Below are 21,092 nucleotides of genomic sequence, written 5' to 3' on the forward strand. Positions count from 1 at the left end.
TAAGTGGAATCCACTTCACGGAGACACGTATGTGAAAATTCCCTTAGTGTTCAGGATAAAGCTATCATTTTCAATATTTGTAGCAGAATTGTTTTGCTAGAAAACCAGTATCCATTATACCAGCATGTAAACAGTATATGATTGGAGTGGCTCTGTATTGGCTATTGTCCAATTCCATAGGGAAAAAAAATAATAAACAATAATGAATCTACTGAATTTGCGCAGGTGACAGTTCCCTTCCTCCTTCCTACACAACTACTCAGCCTTGCCCTGAGGGAATCATTGTTCTTTTAGACTGGTAATGAGGAAATTCATACATTTCATCTGATCCCAAAAAATCTAACTCCTTATGTGTTCCTCTTGCAGTCTAAATGTTTATTACCTAATTCCTTATTGCATAATGTTTGCAAAGATGCTGGGTGTGAAGAAACTCATGATTATGGGGTGGCACCAATGGATGAAAGAGGTTGGTTTAAGTTTCACTTACAGGTCTATAAAAGTTCCAGGTTCCAAGAATACCTTGAAGCTGTGTCCTGCTCACAGTCCTGTCACCATCTGTGAAGAAAGATGTGTTCCAGAGGTCTTCTGCTGAGCATCACCCTCCTGGGTCTCATTGCTGGAGGCATAGCACAGTAAGAAATTGTCTTTTTTTTCTGTTCTTTACCTGGGAAGTAGAGAAGCCATCATTGGTGAACTCTTCTGAAAGCACCAGTTCATGTCATGCTTGTCCAATGGTTTTGGTGGCTTTTTAGACACTGATCTCAAACAAGTATGCAGATCAGGATATGTGACTTCACTTTGCCTTTTCTGATCTGTTCACTTGCTCTGGATCTGTGACTTAGAAAATACTAAAGCCGGAAGCAGGCGTTTGATTATTTCCAGATAGAGGTCAACAATAGGGATGAGCCAAACTGTCAGTGCGGTCAGGATTTGGCAATCTTCAAAACTGAGCCCCATTAAAAATCAATGGGGGCCAAACAGAATTATAAATATCTATTTTCTGGGCTAATAGGCAAAGAGTGATCAAAAAATAGCATAGGGGGAAGGTTGGGCACTGCCCTGGGGAACATGTACCAGTACAACATTTTTAAAAACATATTTTTTTCAAGCACTGACATTTACAAAAGAAAAATGGTTTTAAATTGCCAACAAATTGCATTTTCCTTCTGGCTTCTATTTAATAAAAGGCACATGGACGCCTCAAAGGGTCTCCTAAAATATCTGTAGGACCTTTGACAGGGTCTGTGTGTGGTCTGTGTGTGTGTGTGTGTGTGTTTTTTTTTCTTCTAAAAAGAAGCCAGAAATGAAATGTAATCTGCCATAAATTTAATAAAATTTGATAATTTTAAATTTGTAAATTTTATTTTTGCTGTGGCATATCTTATAGAATAAGTGAATTTTTATTTGTGTGTAAGGTCCCCCCCCCCCCCCCCAAAAAAATGCATAGAAGACCTTTTGAGTTCAGTATGGATTTGCCGACCACCTAACTTGGAATGTTCATCATGATTTTGATGATAAAAACTGGGGTTATGGCTGCAGCTATATACCATAACCACAGCATCGTTTTTACCCTTAGGCGGCTGGTTATCCGATAAGTGATCCCAGTTGTGGATACCCTGCAAGATAACTTTTATGAGTGGTGGGAGAGGTACCTTCCTGCCGCTTCCCAGTCATTTTCAAACTTACTGGAGCCATCCACTAAGCCTGCATTTGATCCGATGCAGCTGTTTGCTAGGCAGGAAGTTGAGTATAACCCTTACTCGACTTTATGCCCTTTGAGGACCGGAGCGCCCTCTAAAGTAACTTCCGGTTCTCAGGCATAAACAATGATTATTTTTGTTTTTTAAAGTCAAAATGTCCAAAAAATAATTTCTATTGCTTTTAAAGGTAAATTACAGATTTTGGGTCTTTTTGAGATCTCTCAATAAAGAGGGCCTGTCATCCTTTTTTTCTATTACAAGGGATAGTGTAAAAAAGAAAAGAAAAAGGAAAATAAATAAGGAAATAAAAATTTAAAGCACCCCATCCCTCCATGCTTGTGTTTATAAGCAAATGCATACATACGTACGTACTCTAAACAGGTAACCTATAATTTTTTTTAACGTGTCTCCTATGGAGATTTTTAAGTACCGTAGTTTGTTGCTATTCCACAAGCATGTTAAAACGTGACACCTTAGGTATCCATTTACTCAGCATAACATTGTCTTTCACATTACACAAAAAAATTGGGGTAATTATTATGTTTTTTTTTTATTCATTAAAAGGTATCTTTTTGTCAAAAAATTGTGTTTGAAAGACCGCTGCGCAAATACAGTGTGACATAAAATATTGAAATGACCGTCATTTTATTCTCTAGAGTCTCTGCAAATAAAAATATGTTTGTGGGTTCTAACTTGCTTTCTAGCAAAAAATAAAAATTTTAACCTGTAAGCAACAAATGTCAGAAAAAGGCTGGGCAGCAAGTTTAACCACTTCCCGACCAGCGCACGACGATGTACGTCGACAGAATGGCACGGGCAGACATATTGGCATACATGTACGTCCAATATTCTATGCCGCCCTGCCATCGGGAGCGCGCCGTCGGCGGCGCGCTCCCGCGCTGGTCGGGACCCCCGTGAGTCCGGTCGTGGGACCCGCGGACTCGATCGCCGCGGGCATCCCCGCGATCATCTCACGGAGCGGCCGAATGGAGGAAATGCTGTATAAACAACATTTTTCCATTCTGCCTAGCAACTAGTGACGCTGATCTCTGCTCCATGTGATTGGAGCAGAGATCGGTGTACACTAAATGAAAGCCCAACCCCCCCACAGTTAGTAACACACCCCTAGGAACACTTAACCCCTACACTGCCACCCACTGGTTAACCCTTTCACTGCCAGTGTCATTTACACAGGAATCACTGCATTTATATAGCAGTGATTACTGTATAAATGACAATGGTCCCAAAAATGTGTCAAAAATGTCCGATGGGTCCCCGACAATGTCGCAGTCACAATAAAAATCGCAGATCGCCGCCATTACTAGTAAAAAAAAAAAAAAAAAAAAAAATTATTAATAAAAATGCTATAAAACTATCCCTATTTTGTAAACGCTATAACTTTTGCGCAAACCAATCAATAATCGCTTATTGCGATTTTTTTACCAAAAATATGTAGAAGAATACGTATCGGCCTAAATTGAGGGAAAAAAATGTTTTTTTATATATTTTTGGGGATATTTATTATAACAAAAAGTAAAAAATAATGCGTTTTTTTCAAAATTGTCGCTCTATTTTTGTTTATAGCGCAAAAAATAAAAACCGCAGGGGTGATCAAATACCACCAAAAGAAAGCTCTATTTGTGGGAAAAAAAGGACGTCAATTTTGTTTGGGAGCCACGTCGCACGACCGCGCAATTGTCAGTTAAAGCGACGCAGTGCCGAATCGCAAAAAGTGGTCTGGTCTTTGAACAGCAAATTGGTCCGGTCTGAAAGTGGTTAAGGGGGACCCTCATGAAAAACAAAAAAAAAGGCCCAAAAAATGTCCCTCTTTGGAAATGCATTATCTATCACGATACCTGTTGCCTTCCAACTCCTCAAAATTAAAAACCTGACAGACCCAACACACTCAACCAATCACGATAGTACTTCTAACCAAACGACAGCTCCTCGAGCTGTTGCCAGCTATATAAGGGAAAAGACGGGGATAGTAGTGACCTTAATGATGATATTTGGTATGGCCAGTGACATTATCTGGGCAGTGATATCTCTGCTATATCCACCCCTTTGCTTACATGGCTGGGGATTCCTGGCCATGTAAGGCAATGTTCTGCAGACTGCTGCAGTTGATAGGGATGCAGCGGGTGCAGGGTTGTTTGAAGGAATTTGGGGGCCCCAGGCAAAATGGACATAGAGGCCCCAGGCCAGCTTGGGGCCCCAATCAATTTCTTGTTTTGCCTGTCCTGTCGCAACGGGCCTGGTCCCAACACACAGTAATAATGGCAGATGTAGTTCCACAGTAGGTCGCCTGTGTAGAACAATCTCCTGTGTTGTACACAGCTGTCATGTCCTGACCCCCAGCTGTGATGACAGAACACACCCCGGGTACACGCAGTAGGGAGCGGACAACCCACACTCTACAATAGACACTCTCACCTCTATTTACCTTCTTCTCCCGGTCACTGCTGAAAAACTTCCAGTTCTGAGGAGATGGTCCGTAAAGAGACACCTGGACCCACCCAGAGTGGAAGGAGCTGGAGGGGGTGACAGTGACACGAGGATCAGGAATGAAGAGGGGCTCTGTGTACAAAACCGCAACAGTGTCACCGCACAACCCCACCGACGTGGAAGTGGCGGCCGGTGCCACGGCTGGGGCCCCAGGCCAGCTTGGGGTCCCAAGCAATTGCTTGTTTTGCCTGTCCTGTCGCGACGGGCCTGAGTGGGTGCCATCTCCCGCTGATTTCCTAGGAACCATTGACAATGGGAAGTTGTCACATATAGAAGTGGTAGAAATACCTGTTCTATATATAATGTTCAGCTCCCACCGAAAAGGGAATCAAACAGGCAAAAGTTTGGGCATTCTTCCAAATGCCCGAACAGTCATACCTTGGTCTGAACCTAGGTTCCTACTGATCCATCTTTCTCCCAGGCCAACATGTATGGTAATTTTACAGAATTAGAAGCAAGTGATAAACCACTTTCATAAAACACAGAAATCCCCCCCTTCCGCTCCATGGCCTGTGCACACCAACCTTCATATACCATAAATCTTGGAGGATTAGGTTTAGTTTTCCATAAAGAATGAACAAAGCTTGAGATCTGGTAAAATCTAGACTTTTCTGTAGAGGGAAGATCTAGTTCCTCTATAACGTGTTTAAGGGGTAGTGGGCCTGTGCAGGAAAAAAATTTACCAATGCGGTACACCCCCTTGTCCCTCCACCACTTGAAGGCCTCAACGTCCATGCCATGTGGGAATAGAGGATTTTGGAACAGGTGAGCTAATGGTTGTATTTTGGAAACCGGGGGAAGGGAGCTTCCTAAGGGAATCCTAAATAGTAAGGGATTGTGAAAGAGTTGGTGACAGGATGGGAGGTCTGTTCCTGGGAGGACTCCATAGTAAATATTCCATGGAGAATGTAGGAGCTGCTTGGCTTTCTATTAATAACCAATCTGGTTGCTCAGTTTTAAGGTATATAACGGACAATTGTGCTAATCGGGCTGCTTGATAGCACCATTAGGAGGTTTGGAAGACCCAATCCACCTTTCTTAGGGAGATTAAATAAATTACGATTTGATAGATGTGAACCTTTCTTGTTCCATATAAATTTATTAAGTTTACCTTGAAATGTTTTTAGATCTCTTCTAATCGGGATAGGAAGGGATCGAAACAAATACAAAGGTCTAGGCAATAGGGTCATCTTGACCAAATTAATTCTACGAATCCAATCAATATTGTGTGACTCCCAACTCTTGAGTTCAGCTTCAAGTTTTCGATACATAATTTGCTTGGTACAGATTTTCAATCTTGGGAGTTATATTAAGTCCCAAATATTTAATTGATTAATTACTCCTGCTAAATTCATATGTTTCCTGTAATTGGGAGACCAGAGAGCTTGGGAGGGACACATTGAGAGCCTGAGATTTAGACATATTCACTCTTAGTCCTGATATTGACGCAAATTCATTGAGTAATGAACATATCTCGGGTAAGGAAGAATTTGGGGAGGATAAAAATAGCAGAAGATCATCAGCAAACAGTGCGCATTTATGATTATTTTGGCCACACTGAATCCCCCTGATATTCGGATTAATACGAATGGCTATCACCAAGGATTCAATCATTATAGCAAATATCAGGGGCAAGAGGGGGCAGCCCTGATGCGTGCCCCTGCCAATCTTAATTGGGTCAGAGAAGAGTCCCTGAGGTCTGACTATGGCTACTGGTGTTGAGTATAAGACTTCCAGGATTCCTAAAATATTTAGATCAAATACCCATCTTCTAAGGACTGCAAAGACATATGTCCATGAGACTGAATTTAAGGCCTTCTGAAGGTCCAATGATAACAGCATTCCTTCTTGTTTATGACCTCCCTCCCATTCCGATTGCATTATTGATTTAAGATCGACCGCCCTTCGCACTTGATCAAACCCTGTCTACCAGGGATAAACTCCCCCTGATCTTTATTAATATATAGTCCTATAAATGATGCCAATCAGTTTGCTAATATTTTGGTCAAAATTTTAAAGTCATTATTAATTAGAGAGATAGGTCTATAGTTCTCTATTTGGCTTGTGTCTTTATCTGGTTTTGGGATTACAGAAATATACGCCATATTAAGTTGATTACCTATCCAAGTGCCCTTAGTCATAGAATTTAAGAATCTAGTGAGGTAGGGGATTAGAAGATCAGAAAAAGTTTTATAATAAGGGGAAGAGAAGCCATCAGGCCCTGGCGCTGTACCACCCTTTAAGGCTTTTATAACTTCTGACACCTCCTCAATAGAAATGGGAGCATCCATTTCAGCTTAATGAGTAGACATCAGTGTTGGAAGATGTAAGTTGTCTAGGAACTCGTGTATTTTAGTTGGGTTAGAATTTATCTCTGCCTTATATAACTCAGCATAAAAGTCCTGAAATGCCTTCATTATGAGCTGTGAATTCAGAGCAAAGGTACCATCCGCCTGTTTGATTTTAGGAAGAGCGTGTGAACGAAGCCTGGGTGACAATTTGTGTGCTAGCATGGATCCTATTTTGTCTTTAGTCTGGTAAAACTTGGCCCCAGACCATCTCATAGATTTATCCTCCTTTGTTGTAAGAGCCAAATTTAGGGCCAATCGAGCAGTATCTAGCTTGGAAATAGGGACATTGGAGGGATCTCTTTTATGTTGTTTACTTAAATTAATAAAATCACTCTCCAATCTTTCTATTTCTGACATCCTCTCTCTCTTTCCTCTCGCTGAAATTTGTATTAGTTTGCCTCTAATGGTCACCTTATGCTCTGCCCATAGAGTTTCTGCAAAAACATCACCCACATCATTAAGGCAAAAATATTCCCGAAGAGCCTCTTATATTTCAGACACTATAATGGGGTCCTTCAAAATAGATTGATTAAGAGTCCAATGAGAAGCCTGTTGTTCATAATTATCTCTTCTTACTGTTAATAGAACCATGGAATGGTCTGACCAGGCAACATCTAAGATAGAGGATGTAATGGCCAATGTAATATGATGTATAGAGACAAGGATGTGATCTATACGTAAATAAGACTGGTGTGGATTTGAGTAGTGAGTAAAATCTTGTACATTTTGGGTTTAGTTCCCTCCAAATGTCAGTTAAACCAGACTGAAAAATCATTTGCGCTATTTGTAAACTAGCTCTGCTGGGTCTAACTGATTGTGCTTTAAGTGGATTAGATTTATCCAGACCAGTATCAAGGGCTGTATTAGAATCACCTCCCATAATATTACACCTTCCATAAGTGGGCTAAAGGTCTTAGCCCTTGTACACACGGTTGGACATTCCGATGGACAATGTCCGATAGGACCGTGTTGTCAGATAATCCGACAGTGTGTGGGCTCCATTGGAATGTTTCCGTCAGAGTATCCGACGGACCAAGTTTTCCAGCTGGGCTATAAAATTTTCCGACAACATGATCCGATCGGACTTTGTCCGATCATGTGTAGAGAATTCCGATCGGACAAAGTGCCACACATGCTCAGATCAAATTCCTAGACAAAAGCTATTGGCTACTACCCTGAACGTAGTCCCGTCCTAACAAAATAACGTCATCACTAGTGATGGACGAACTTCCGACGGGACGTTTCGCGAACGCGAAACGCGAACGGACACAAACGTTCGCGAAAACGACCGATCGCCGCGGGCTCCATTGACTTCAATGGGAGGCGAATTTCGCAAACCTTTAGGTCGAATTTGCGGCCACGGGGTAATTATTAGGGGGTAGCACGTAGTCCCACCACCTGGACAATAGCATAATACATGTATGAGGTGAATTTGGGATCGATAACTACAAGCATTTTTTTTTTATTTGGGAAATTGTTCTGACAATTCAGGACTATGGAGCTAATGAAGGCAATGGAGGAGAGGGAAGGTCAGGGACCAGGGTAGGCAAACAAGAGGGTGCAGGAGATACAGAGCACTGACAGCAGCACCGTAATACAGAGCACTGACATCAGCACCGTGACATACAGCGCTGACAGCAGCTCCGTGACATACAGCGCTGACAGCAGCTCCGTGACATACAGCGCTGACAGCAGCTCCGTGACATACAGCGCTGACAGCAGCTCCGTGACATACAGCGCTGACAGCAGCTCCGTGACATACAGCGCTGACAGCAGCACCGTGACATACAGCGCTGACAGCAGCTCCGTGACATACAGCGCTGACAGCAGCTCCGTGACATACAGCGCTGACAGCAGCTCCGTGACATACAGCACTGACAGCAGCTCCGTGACATACAGCGCTGACAGCAGCTCCGTGACATACAGCGCTGACAGCAGCACCGTGACATACAGCGCTGACAGCAGCTCCGTGACATACAGCGCTGACAGCAGCTCCGTGACATACAGCGCTGACAGCAGCTCCGTGACATACAGCGCTGACAGCAGCTCCGTGACATACAGCGCTGACAGCAGCTCCGTGACATACAGCGCTGACAGCAGCTCCGTGACATACAGCGCTGACAGCAGCTCCGTGACATACAGCGCTGACAGCAGCTCCGTGACATACAGCGCTGACAGCAGCTCCGTGACATACAGCGCTGACAGCAGCTCCGTGACATACAGCGCTGACAGCAGCTCCGTGACATACAGCGCTGACAGCAGCACCGTAAGCAGCCCCAGGAGGAAGTCAGCACAGCACAGGGATGGTGTGATCCCCTCATAATAAGAACCCCCAGGAGGAAGTCAGCACAGCACAGGGATGGTGGGAGCCCCTCATAATAAGAACACCCAGGAGGAAGTCAGCACAGCACAGGGATGGTGGGAACCCCTCATAATAAGCAGCCCCAGTAGAAATATGACACCGCTCAACCTCTTCAAAGAGGAGGGTAGGGGCATATAGTACGGTGTGCTTTTTTGGGTCAGGGAAGTGAGCCAAATGAATTAAGAAGGTCTGTGTGCTTGATTCCAAAAATTGTTTATAGACATATACATGGTCTACTGATCACATGTGTTGAATTCCTCCGAGATCCATGCCTCATTCATTTTTAGAAATGTGAGGTAGTTAACACTGTGGTGAGCTAGGCGAGTACGCTTATCGGTCACAATCCCCCCTGCTGCGCTGAACGTCCTTTCGGACAGGACACTGGATGAGGGGCAAGCCAACAGTTCGATTGCAAATTGGGCAAGCTCTGGCCAGAGGTCAAGCCTGCCCACCCAGTAGTCTAGGGGTTCATCACTCCTCAGAGCGTCCACATCGGCCGTTAACCCAATGTAGTCGGACACCTGACGGTCTAGGCGTTCCCTGATGCTGGATCCGGATGACACCTGTCGATGGGTCGGCTGAAAGAATGACCTCATATCCGAAGTCACCAACACATCTTCAAACCGGCCTCTTCTTGCAGGCGCTGTTGGATTGGTACCCGCAAATCCTTCTCTGGGAGTGGGAATTGCTCCTCTGCCAGCGCACGCAAAAGCAGAATGCAGCATTTCTCGAAGCAAGGCCTGGAAGTGCTGCATTCTGACAGCCCTCTGCGACGGCGGTAACATTTCCGCCATTTTGTGTTTGTACCGGGGGTCTAAGTACGTTGCCACCCAGTACTGGTCCTTGACCCTCATGCTTTTTATACGGGGGTCCCTATTAAAACACTGGAGCATGAAGGCCCCCATTTGCACTAAAGTGGAAGCGGTGTGGTGGCCTGGCTCCTGCTCATCATCCAGGATAATGTCGTCCTCTTCATTCTCCTCTCCCCATCCTCGCACAACAGGGATCCCAGAAAGGTTTAAAGCATGCTCTTCTTGCTCCTGCTCATCCGCCCCGGCACCATCCTCCTCTGACTCCTCATCAGACTCCTGTTGTTGACTTGTCTCAGATAGAGTAGCCCCCCCTGGGAATTCATCCAGCATTGCGACTTCCTCATCTTCCCGCTCCTGCTCCTCCACAGCCTGATCAATGACACGACGCAATGCACGCTCCAGAAAGAAGGCATAAGGTACCATGTCACTGATGGCGCCATGGCTGCGACTGACCAGTTTGGTGATCTCCTCAAATGGCCGCAGAAGTCTGCATGTGTCGCGCATGAGCAGCCACTGGCGCGGTGAAAAAAAACCCAGCTCCCCAGAACCGTTTCTTTCGCAGAGTTCATACAGGTAGACGTTAACTGCACGTTTCTGCTGGAGCAGCCTATCAAGCATATAGAAGGTTGAGTTCCATCGCGTCGGGCAATCGCAAATAAGACGTCTGACCGGCAGATGGTGTCGCCGCTGAATGTCAGCAAGGCGAGCCATGGCCGTGTAAGATCTTCTGAAATGGGCCGAGATTTTCCTTGCCTGCCGCAAGATGTCCTGGACCCCAGGGTATTTGACAAGGAATCGCTGCACGACCAAGTTTAAGACGTGTGCCATGCACGGCACGTGCGTGATTTTGCCCTGTTTCAATGCGCTAAGCAGATTGGCACCGTTGTCACACACCACTTTACCAACTGTCAAATTGAGCGGTGTTAGCCACTCATCTGCCTGTGAACGCAAAGCTGAAAGGAGTGCCGGGCCAGTGTGGCTCTTTGCTTCCAGGCACAACAGACGCAGCACGGCATGGCAACGTCTCACCTGGCATGTGGAATAGGTTCTGGGGAGCTTGGGCGGTGCAGTGGAAGAGACGCTAGCAGCGGAAAAGGAGGAGGCAGCTGAGGAGGAGAGGGAGGAGGATGGAGTAGGAGGAGGAGAAGAAGAGTCAGGCCTGCATGCAATCCGTGGCGGTAAAACCAAATCTACACGGGTGCCACGGGTTACATGCTTGACGGCCGTCAGAAGGTTCACCCAGTGGGCAGTAAAACTGATATACCTTCCCTGCCCGTGTTTGCTAGACCACGTGTCTGTGGTCAGATGTATCTTGGCACCGACACTGTGTGCCAGAGATACATTCACTTGCCGCTGAACATGGCCATATAGCTCTGGGATGCCCTTCTCTGAGAAATACTTCCTTCCTGGGACCTTCCATTGTGGTGTTCCAATGGCCACAAATTTGCGAAAGGCCTCCGAGTCCACCAGTTTATATGGCAGTAGTTGGCGGGCTATGAGTTCTGACAAGCCAGCCGCCAACCGTTGGGCAAGAGGGTTATCCGGCGTCATCATTTTTTTACGCTCAAACATTAGGCCCACGGAAGCCTGCCTTTTTGCAGAAAAATGTGAGCTTGGCGTGATGGAAGGTGGAGTGGAGGACAATTGTGAGGAGAGAGGAGAAGGAGAAGTAGAAGACGAGGCTGGACGGTGAGAGCCTGCAGTGTGGCTTTGTGTGTTCCGTTGCTCCCACTGGGCTCGGTGATGGCTGCTCATGTGCCTTCTTAAGGCGGTCGTCCCTAGGTGAGTATTGGGCTTACCGCGACTAACGCGTTGACTGCAAAGATTGCAGATGGCAACGCTATTGTCAGCAGCGGACACGTTAAAAAAAGCCCACACTGCGGAGCCATGTGCCGGTGTCCTGGGAGCGCCAGATGTGACCGTACATGGTCGATGACTCGCTCCTGATACATTTGCAGTCTGCTTTGTCCCTGCTGTGCAATGTAAGTCATTGCTGCTTCTCCTCCCTATCTGCTGGTCCATATCTCCCTCTGAACTCCCCTCCTCTTCCTCTCTTGTGGGCACCCACGTGACATCACTAGACACGTCATCATCAACGTCACCTTCCCCACCGCTATAAGTAGAGTAGGCAGCAACACCGGGGACCAACCTCCTCCTTGGGCTGATCTGGGTACTGGCGTCAGACTGCTGAGTAGCGCTTGTTGCTACCTCCTCTTCCTGATCCAATACCAAGAGTGGCTGCGCATCAGAAATGTCCTCTTGATATGGATCGGAAAATAATTCCAGTGACTCAAGCGGAAGGTATGTGGTGGTGGTGGTGGTGGTCGTGTTGTTGGTGGTAGTGTCTTTGGGGGTGCACATAGCAGAGAGTGAAGAAGAGGGTGCAGATCGAGAGGATGAGGAGGGTGCAGAAGAGTAAGGCTGAGCGAGCCACTCAACCAAGTCTGGTGCATCCTTTAAAGTAATTGAACGCACCTTCTGCAACTTCCCACTTTGGCTCAAGCCTGTTGCTCCTGCCCTACCCCTACCACCCCTGCGGAAGGGCCTGCCTCTTCCTCTGCATGTCATTTTTTAAATGACCCTGTGACAAAACTCTTAGTCCCTATACCGCTGAAGGACTGCTGCAGTATAGGTGAGCGGTCAGCAGTGGTGCACGTCAACCCTATCTATTGTGGACCTATAGCGGTCCTTACAGAACAGCAGACTGTACCGCACTCAAGCCTATGTACCGTAGCACCCTATACCAAGTTACCAGTCCTTATAAGAACTTTTGTGGAACAAGCAGGTTGTGTATTAGTGTTTAGCAGACTGTACGTCAGTCCCTATACCGCTGAAGGACTGCTGCAGTATAGGGCAGCGGTCAGCAGTGGTGCACGTCAACCCTATCTATTGTGGACCGATAGCGGTCCTTACAGAACAGCAGACTGTACCGCACTCAAGCCTATGTACCGTAGCACCCTATACCAAGTTACCAGTCCTTATAAGAACTTTTGTGGACCAAGCAGGTTGTGTATTAGTGTTTAGCAGACTGTACGTCAGTCCCTATACCGCTGAAGGACTGCTGCAGTATAGGGCAGCGGTCAGCAGTGGTGCACGTCAACCCTATCTATTGTGGACCGATAGCGGTCCTTACAGAACAGCAGACTGTACCGCACTCAAGCCTATGTACCGTAGCACCCTATACCAAGTTACCAGTCCTTATAAGAACTTTTGTGGACCAAGCAGGTTGTGTATTAGTGTTTAGCAGACTGTACGTCAGTCCCTATACCGCTGAAGGACTGCTGCAGTATAGGGCAGCGGTCAGCAGTGGTGCACGTCAACCCTATCTATTGTGGACCGATAGCGGTCCTTACAGAACAGCAGACTGTACCGCACTCAAGCCTATGTACCGTAGCACCCTATACCAAGTTACCAGTCCTTATAAGAACTTTTGTGGAACAAGCAGGTTGTGTGTTAGTGATTAGCAGACTGTACGTCAGTCCCTATACCGCTGAAGGACTGCTGCAGTATAGGGCAGCGGTCAGCAGTGGTGCACGTCAACCCTATCTATTGTGGACCGATAGCGGTCCTTACAGAACAGCAGACTGTACCGCACTCAAGCCTATGTACCGTAGCACCCTATACCAAGTTACCAGTCCTTATAAGAACTTTTGTGGAACAAGCAGGTTGTGTGTTAGTGATTAGCAGACTGTACGTCAGTCCCTATACCGCTGAAGGACTGCTGCAGTATAGGTGAGCGGTCAGCAGTGGTGCACGTCAACCCTATCTATTGTGGACCGATAGCGGTCCTTACAGAACAGCAGACTGTACCGCACTCAAGCCTATGTACCGTAGCACCCTATACCAAGTTACCAGTCCTTATAAGAACTTTTGTGGACCAAGCAGGTTGTGTATTAGTGTTTAGCAGACTGTACGTCAGTCCCTATACCGCTGAAGGACTGCTGCAGTATAGGGCAGCGGTCAGCAGTAGTGCACGGCAACCCTATGTATTGTGGACCGATAGCGGTCCTTACAGAACAGCAGACTGTAACGCACTCAGGCCTATGTACCGTAGCACCCTATACCAAGTTACCAGTCCTTATAAGAACTTTTGTGGACCAAGCAGGTTGTGTGTTAGTGATTAGCAGACTGTACGTCAGTCCCTATACCAATGAAGGACTGCTGCAGTATAGGGCAGCGGTCAGCAGTAGTGCACGGCAACCCTATGTATTGTGGACCGATAGCGGTCCTTACAGAACAGCAGACTGTACCGCACTCAAGCCTATGTACCGTAGCACCCTATACCAAGTTACCAGTCCTTATAAGAACTTTTGTGGACCAAGCAGGTTGTGTGTTAGTGATTAGCAGACTGTACGTCAGTCCCTATACCAATGAAGGACTGCTGCAGTATAGGGCAGCGGTCAGCAGTAGTGCACGGCAACCCTATGTATTGTGGACCGATAGCGGTCCTTACAGAACAGCAGACTGTAACGCACTCAGGCCTATGTACCGTAGCACCCTATACCAAGTTACCAGTCCTTATAAGAACTTTTGTGGAACAAGCAGGTTGTGTGTTAGTGATTAGCAGACTGTACGTCAGTCCCTATACCGCTGAAGGACTGCTGCAGTATAGGTGAGCGGTCAGCAGTGGTGCACGTCAACCCTATCTATTGTGGACCGATAGCGGTCCTTACAGAACAGCAGACTGTACCGCACTCAAGCCTATGTACCGTAGCACCCTATACCAAGTTACCAGTCCTTATAAGAACTTTTGTGGACCAAGCAGGTTGTGTATTAGTGTTTAGCAGACTGTACGTCAGTCCCTATACCGCTGAAGGACTGCTGCAGTATAGGGCAGCGGTCAGCAGTAGTGCACGGCAACCCTATGTATTGTGGACCGATAGCGGTCCTTACAGAACAGCAGACTGTAACGCACTCAGGCCTATGTACCGTAGCACCCTATACCAAGTTACCAGTCCTTATAAGAACTTTTGTGGACCAAGCAGGTTGTGTGTTAGTGATTAGCAGACTGTACGTCAGTCCCTATACCAATGAAGGACTGCTGCAGTATAGGGCAGCGGTCAGCAGTAGTGCACGGCAACCCTATGTATTGTGGACCGATAGCGGTCCTTACAGAACAGCAGACTGTAACGCACTCAGGCCTATGTACCGTAGCACCCTATACCAAGTTACCAGTCCTTATAAGAACTTTTGTGGAACAAGCAGGTTGTGTGTTAGTGATTAGCAGACTGTACGTCAGTCCCTATACCGCTGAAGGACTGCTGCAGTATAGGTGAGCGGTCAGCAGTGGTGCACGTCAACCCTATCTATTGTGGACCGATAGCGGTCCTTACAGAACAGCAGACTGTACCGCACTCAAGCCTATGTACCGTAGCACCCTATACCAAGTTACCAGTCCTTATAAGAACTTTTGTGGACCAAGCAGGTTGTGTATTAGTGTTTAGCAGACTGTACGTCAGTCCCTATACCGCTGAAGGACTGCTGCAGTATAGGGCAGCGGTCAGCAGTAGTGCACGGCAACCCTATGTATTGTGGACCGATAGCGGTCCTTACAGAACAGCAGACTGTAACGCACTCAGGCCTATGTACCGTAGCACCCTATACCAAGTTACCAGTCCTTATAAGAACTTTTGTGGACCAAGCAGGTTGTGTGTTAGTGATTAGCAGACTGTACGTCAGTCCCTATACCAATGAAGGACTGCTGCAGTATAGGGCAGCGGTCAGCAGTAGTGCACGGCAACCCTATGTATTGTGGACCGATAGCGGTCCTTACAGAACAGCAGACTGTACTGCACTCAGGCCTATGTACCGTAGCACCCTATACCAAGTTACCAGTCCTTATAAAAACTTTTGTGGACCAAGCAGGTTGTGTGTTAGTGATTAGCAGACTGTACGTCAGTCCCTATACCAATGAAGGACTGCTGCAGTATAGGGCAGCGGTCAGCAGTAGTGCACGGCAACCCTATGTATTGTGGACCGATAGCGGTCCTTACAGAACAGCAGACTGTAACGCACTCAGGCCTATGTACCGTAGCACCCTATACCAAGTTACCAGTCCTTATAAGAACTTTTGTGGACCAAGCAGGTTGTGTGTTAGTGATTAGCAGACTGTACGTCAGTCCCTATACCAATGAAGGACTGCTGCAGTATAGGGCAGCGGTCAGCAGTAGTGCACGGCAACCCTATGTATTGTGGACCGATAGCGGTCCTTACAGAACAGCAGACTGTAACGCACTCAGGCCTATGTACCGTAGCACCCTATACCAAGTTACCAGTCCTTATAAGAACTTTTGTGGACCAAGCAGGTTGTGTGTTAGTGATTAGCAGACTGTACGTCAGTCCCTATACCAATGAAGGACTGCTGCAGTATAGGGCAGCGGTCAGCAGTAGTGCACGGCAACCCTATGTATTGTGGACCGATAGCGGTCCTTACAGAACAGCAGACTGTACTGCACTCAGGCCTATGTACCGTAGCACCCTATACCAAGTTACCAGTCCTTATAAGAACTTTTGTGGACCAAGCAGGTTGTGTGTTAGTGATTAGCAGACTGTACGTCAGTCCCTATACCAATGAAGGACTGCTGCAGTATAGGGCAGCGGTCAGCAGTAGTGCACGGCAACCCTATGTATTGTGGACCGATAGCGGTCCTTACAGAACAGCAGACTGTACTGCACTCAGGCCTATGTACCGTAGCACCCTATACCAAGTTACCAGTCCTTATAAGAACTTTTGTGGACCAAGCAGGTTGTGTATTAGTGTTTAGCAGACTGTGCGTCAGTCCCTATACCGCTGAAGGACTGCTGCAGTATAGGGCAGCGGTCAGCAGTAGTGCACGGCAACCCTATGTATTGTGGACCGATAGCGGTCCTTACAGAACAGCAGACTGTACCGCACCCAAGCCTATGTACCGTAGCACCCTAGACAGACCAAGTTACCAGTCCTGATAAAGAGCTTTGTGGAACAAGTGAGTTGTGAATGATTAGCAGACTGCAGCAGAAGGGCAGCAGTCAAGTATAATATTCTTTCTATATTTGGAAGAAAGAATATTATACGTGTACAAGCCTATTACCGTACCACTGATACCAGTCCTGAAAAGAACCTTTGTGGAACTAATAGTAACAGCAAGTCTTTAAAATTATCCTCACTGCCTGACACACTGCTTCCTGCCTGTCCCTATACAAATTGGCAAAAAAGAGTAGGCTGGAACGATTAGCTGGAACAGCTCTTTTGTGGACCTGATAGTAACAGCTAATGATGATGATGATGATGATGATGAAGAAAGACTAATCTGGCTGAGCTGTCCCTAAAATAGCAGCATACAGCGCTCTGTCCCTTTATCTAAACTGACAAAAGAAACTCAGGCTGCTGACCTAACACCTATACCAGTCCTGAAAAGAACTTTTGTGTACCAAATAGCTAGCGTTTTCTCTGTCCCTACTCCACACAGGATCCTTTCCCTACAGTGACAGAAGAAAGAATGTAAAATGGCCACCGGATCGGGTGTATTTATAGGTTAGGGGGAATGTCCAAGTGTCCATGAGCTGTCATGTCTCAATTGGTTGTCCTGTAACACATGATAAACGTGTCACGAAAGGTTAAAGTTCTTGTATACATTAAACACGTAAGTCCGCCGGGGCGAACGACGGAAAAAGGCGTTCGAACCCGCGGACGGCGAAAGTCGGAAATTCGCCGCGAAACGACCGCCGGGCGAACCGTTCGGCCATCACTAGTCATCACGTTAAGTACGATCGGATTTGTCCGACTTTGTCCGAACTTTGTCCGACTGTGTGTATGCAACAGTATCGGACAAAATCCGTCTGACAAAATCCGACGGATTTGGTTGTCGGAATGTCCGACCCTGTGTACAAGGGCTAAAACAATTGCCTGAAGAACTGTATTTGTCCTTTATTAGGAGCATAGTAAGAGATGAACGTATATAACTTATCATCAATCGTACCCTTAACCAATAAAAACCTTCTTTGTGGGTCTCTGTTAGTGATGGACGAACTTCCGACGGGACGTTTCGCGAACGCGGACCGTGAAAGCGGCCGATAGTTTGCGAACCATAACGTTTGCGGCAGGCCCCATTGACTTCAATGGGAGGCGAACTTTGCAAACCTACAGGTCAAATTTGCAGCCACAAAATAATTAATAGCTGTACAAGCATAGTCCCACCACATGGCCAATGACATAACACATGTATGAGGTGAATCTGGGATCGACAACTACAAGCATTCTTTTTTTATATGGGAATTTGTTGTGACAATTCAGGACTGTGGAGCGCATGAAGGCAATGGAGGAGAGGGAAGGTCAGGGTAGGCAAAGAAGAGGGTGCAGGAGATGATCACCAGCAGCGTGACATACAGCAATGACACCTGCACCATGATAGAGTCATCTGACAGCAGCACCGTGATAGAGAGCACTGACATCAGCAGCGTGACATACAGCAATGGCACCTGCACCGTGATAGAGTCATCTGACAACAGCACTGTAATAGAGAGCACTGACATCAGCAGCATGACATAAAGCACTAACACCAGCACCGTGATATACAGCACTGACAGCAGCACCGTGATAGAGAGTACTGACATCAGCAGCGTGACATAAAGCACTAACACCAGCACTGTGATATACAGCACTGACAGCAGCACCGTGATAGAGAGTACTGACATCAGCAGCGTGACATAAAGCACTAACATCAGCACCGTGATATACAGCACTGACAGCAGCACCGTGATAGAGAGCACTGACATCAGCAGCGTGACATACAGCAATGACACCTGCACCATGATAGAGTCATCTGACAACAGCACCGTGATAGAGAGCACTGACATCAGCAGCGTGACATAAAGCACTAACACCAGCACCGTAATATACAGCGCTGACAGCAGCACCGTGATAGAGAGTACTGACATCAGCACCGTGATATACAGCACTGACACCTGCACAGTAAGCAGCCCCAGGAGGAAGTCAGCATAGCACAGGGATGGTGCGAGCCCCTCATAATGAGCATAGCACAGGGATGGTGGGAGCCCCTCATAATGAGCATAGCACAGGGATGGTGGGGGCCCCTCATAATAAGCAGCCCCAGGAGGATGCCAGCATAGCACAGGGATGGTGGGAGCCCCTCATAATAAGCAGCCCCAGGAGGAAGTCATCACAGCACAGGGATGGTGGGAGCCCCTCATAATAAGCATAGCACAGGGATGGTGGGAGCCCCTCATAATATGCACAGCAGAGGTACAGCCCCAGGAGAAAGTCAGCACAGCACAGGGATGGTGGGAGCCCCTCATAATAAGCAGCCCCAGTAGAAATATGACACCACTCAACCTCTTCAAAGAGGAGGGTACGGGCATATAGTATGGTGTGCTTTTTTTGGACAAGGAAGTGAGCCAAATGAAGAAAGAAGGTCTGTGTGCTCGATTAAAAAAATTGTTTATCGACATATACATGGTCTACAGGTCACATGTGTTGAATTCCTCCGAGATCCATGCCTCATTCATTTTTAGAAATGTGAGGTAGTTAACACTGTCGTGAGCTAGGTGAGTACGCTTATCGGTAACGATCCCCCCTGCTGCGCTGAACGTCCTTTCAGGCAGGACACTGGACGAGGGGCAAGCCAACAGTTCGATTGCAAATTGGGCAAGCTCTTGCCAGAGGTCAAGCCTGCCCACCCAGTAGTCCAGGGGTTCATCACTCCTCAGAGTGTCCACATCGGCCGTTAACCCGATGTAGTTGGACACCTGACGGTCTAGGCGTTCCCTGATGCTGGATCCGGATGACACCTGTCGATGGGTCGGCTGAAAGAATGACCTCATATCCGCAGTCACCAACACATCTTCAAACCGGCCTTTTCTTGCAGGCGCTGTTGGATTGGTACCCGCAACTCCTTCTCTGGGAGTGGGAATTGCTCCTCTGCCAGCGCACGCAAAAGCAGAATTCAGCATTTCTCGAAGCAAGGCCTGCAAGTGCTGCATTCTGACAGCCCTCTGTGACGGCGGTAACATTTCCGCCATTTTGTGTTTGCACCAGGGGTCTAAGTACGTTACCACCCAGTACTGGTCCTTGACCCTTATGCTTTTTATACGGGGGTCCCTATTAAAACACTGGAGCATGAAGGCCCCCATTTGCACTAAAATGGAAGCGGTGTCGTGGCCTGGCTCCTGCTCATCATCCAGGATAATGTCGTCCTCTTCATTCTCCTCTCCCCATCCACGCACAACAACAGGGGTCCCAGAGACAATAAACAATTCCTAGCCTAGGAGAGGGGAAACGAGAAGGGGGCAGGAGAGGATACGGTCGGTAGGAGTAGAAACTGTGGAAGACCCGGATGTCCCAGTACACCTGAGAAAAGGCAACTTTATTGGAATCACATGATCTCCCTAGGAGATATCTGCCTCCTTACAGTTTGATTGCATATGAGGGTATCTCCCTCGCTATTTCTTTATTGATTTAATGCGTTTGTTGAAGGTTTTTATTTAAATTTTGATGCATGTACTGGTAAAGGGGATATAGGCGGATTCTAGGAAAGGCTCATACCCCAGAGGTTCTTACGAGCCCCTTTGAAGGGACGTCCAGGTCTCAGAAAAGGGGGAGAGTAAAAGAGAGAAGTAGAAAAGAGAGAAAAAAAAAAGGGAAAAGAGAGAATAATTTGGGAATTTTGGAAGGAAAGACAGGAAGTAAGAATGAGGGGGAAGGCAAAAGCAGGAAAGAATGCCCCGCCGGTATCCAGTCCCGGAGGGATTCAGAGATATATGGCAAGTAATACTACCAACACTAGTACGTTAGAAGAGGGGCAGGAAAGTCCAAAACAGGCAGGGGGAAGAAGGTCAGGTTTGAGTAGACAGAGGTTAGGAGAGGAAGGAAAAGGAGCGAAAGCCAATGGGACTAAAAGTGGGGGGGTGAAAGAGACATGTCTGGCAACTCAAAGCTCAGCCAGGGGTCAAAGAGATAAAGAGGAGGAAAGAGTAGTGCCAGAGGAAGAGACCGTGCGATCAGGCCCACAAGGGGAATCCACTCTGATAAAAGAGATGTTTGGGGGAAATGTTTGCAAAGATGGAGGCGGCCCTAAAGACAGAAATAGCTGGAGTGCGTGCAGACATAGGTCGTGTACTGGAGAGGGTAGAAGAGATTGAAGATAGAATTGACAACCAGGAGCTTAGGATAGACGAGATAGCAGAACAGGTACAGAATCTCCAGAGAACAAATAGGTCCCTCCTATACAAATTAGAAGACCAAGAAAATAGGAGTAGGAGGAAGAATGTACGTATTAAAGGTATCCCCGAAAAATACGGCGCCACAGAGTTGGGTAAACTAGTGCAGCAGGTCTTTAACCCGTTGTTACAAAAGGAGCCCACTGAA

General features: G+C 47.0%; 1 protein-coding gene across 1 annotated transcript in view; it reads left to right on the forward strand.

Annotated features, from left to right (window-relative positions):
- Positions 1-507: 507 nt before the first annotated feature.
- The window catches only part of LOC143929798 (ovostatin-like), a 214,208-nt gene continuing 193,623 nt past the window's right edge, over positions 508-21,092 (forward strand). Inside the window, exon 1 of the mRNA XM_077453774.1 lies at positions 508-632. Coding sequence (XP_077309900.1) covers positions 568-632 — 65 coding nt within the window. The 5' untranslated portion in view covers positions 508-567. The remainder of the gene's footprint in view (positions 633-21,092) is intronic.

The sequence above is a fragment of the Lithobates pipiens genome, unplaced genomic scaffold (assembly GCF_037356315.1).
Source record: "Lithobates pipiens isolate NorthernLeopardFrog02 unplaced genomic scaffold, aLitPip1_a1.2 Scaffold_25, whole genome shotgun sequence".
NCBI classification, from domain to species: Eukaryota; Metazoa; Chordata; class Amphibia; order Anura; family Ranidae; genus Lithobates; species Lithobates pipiens.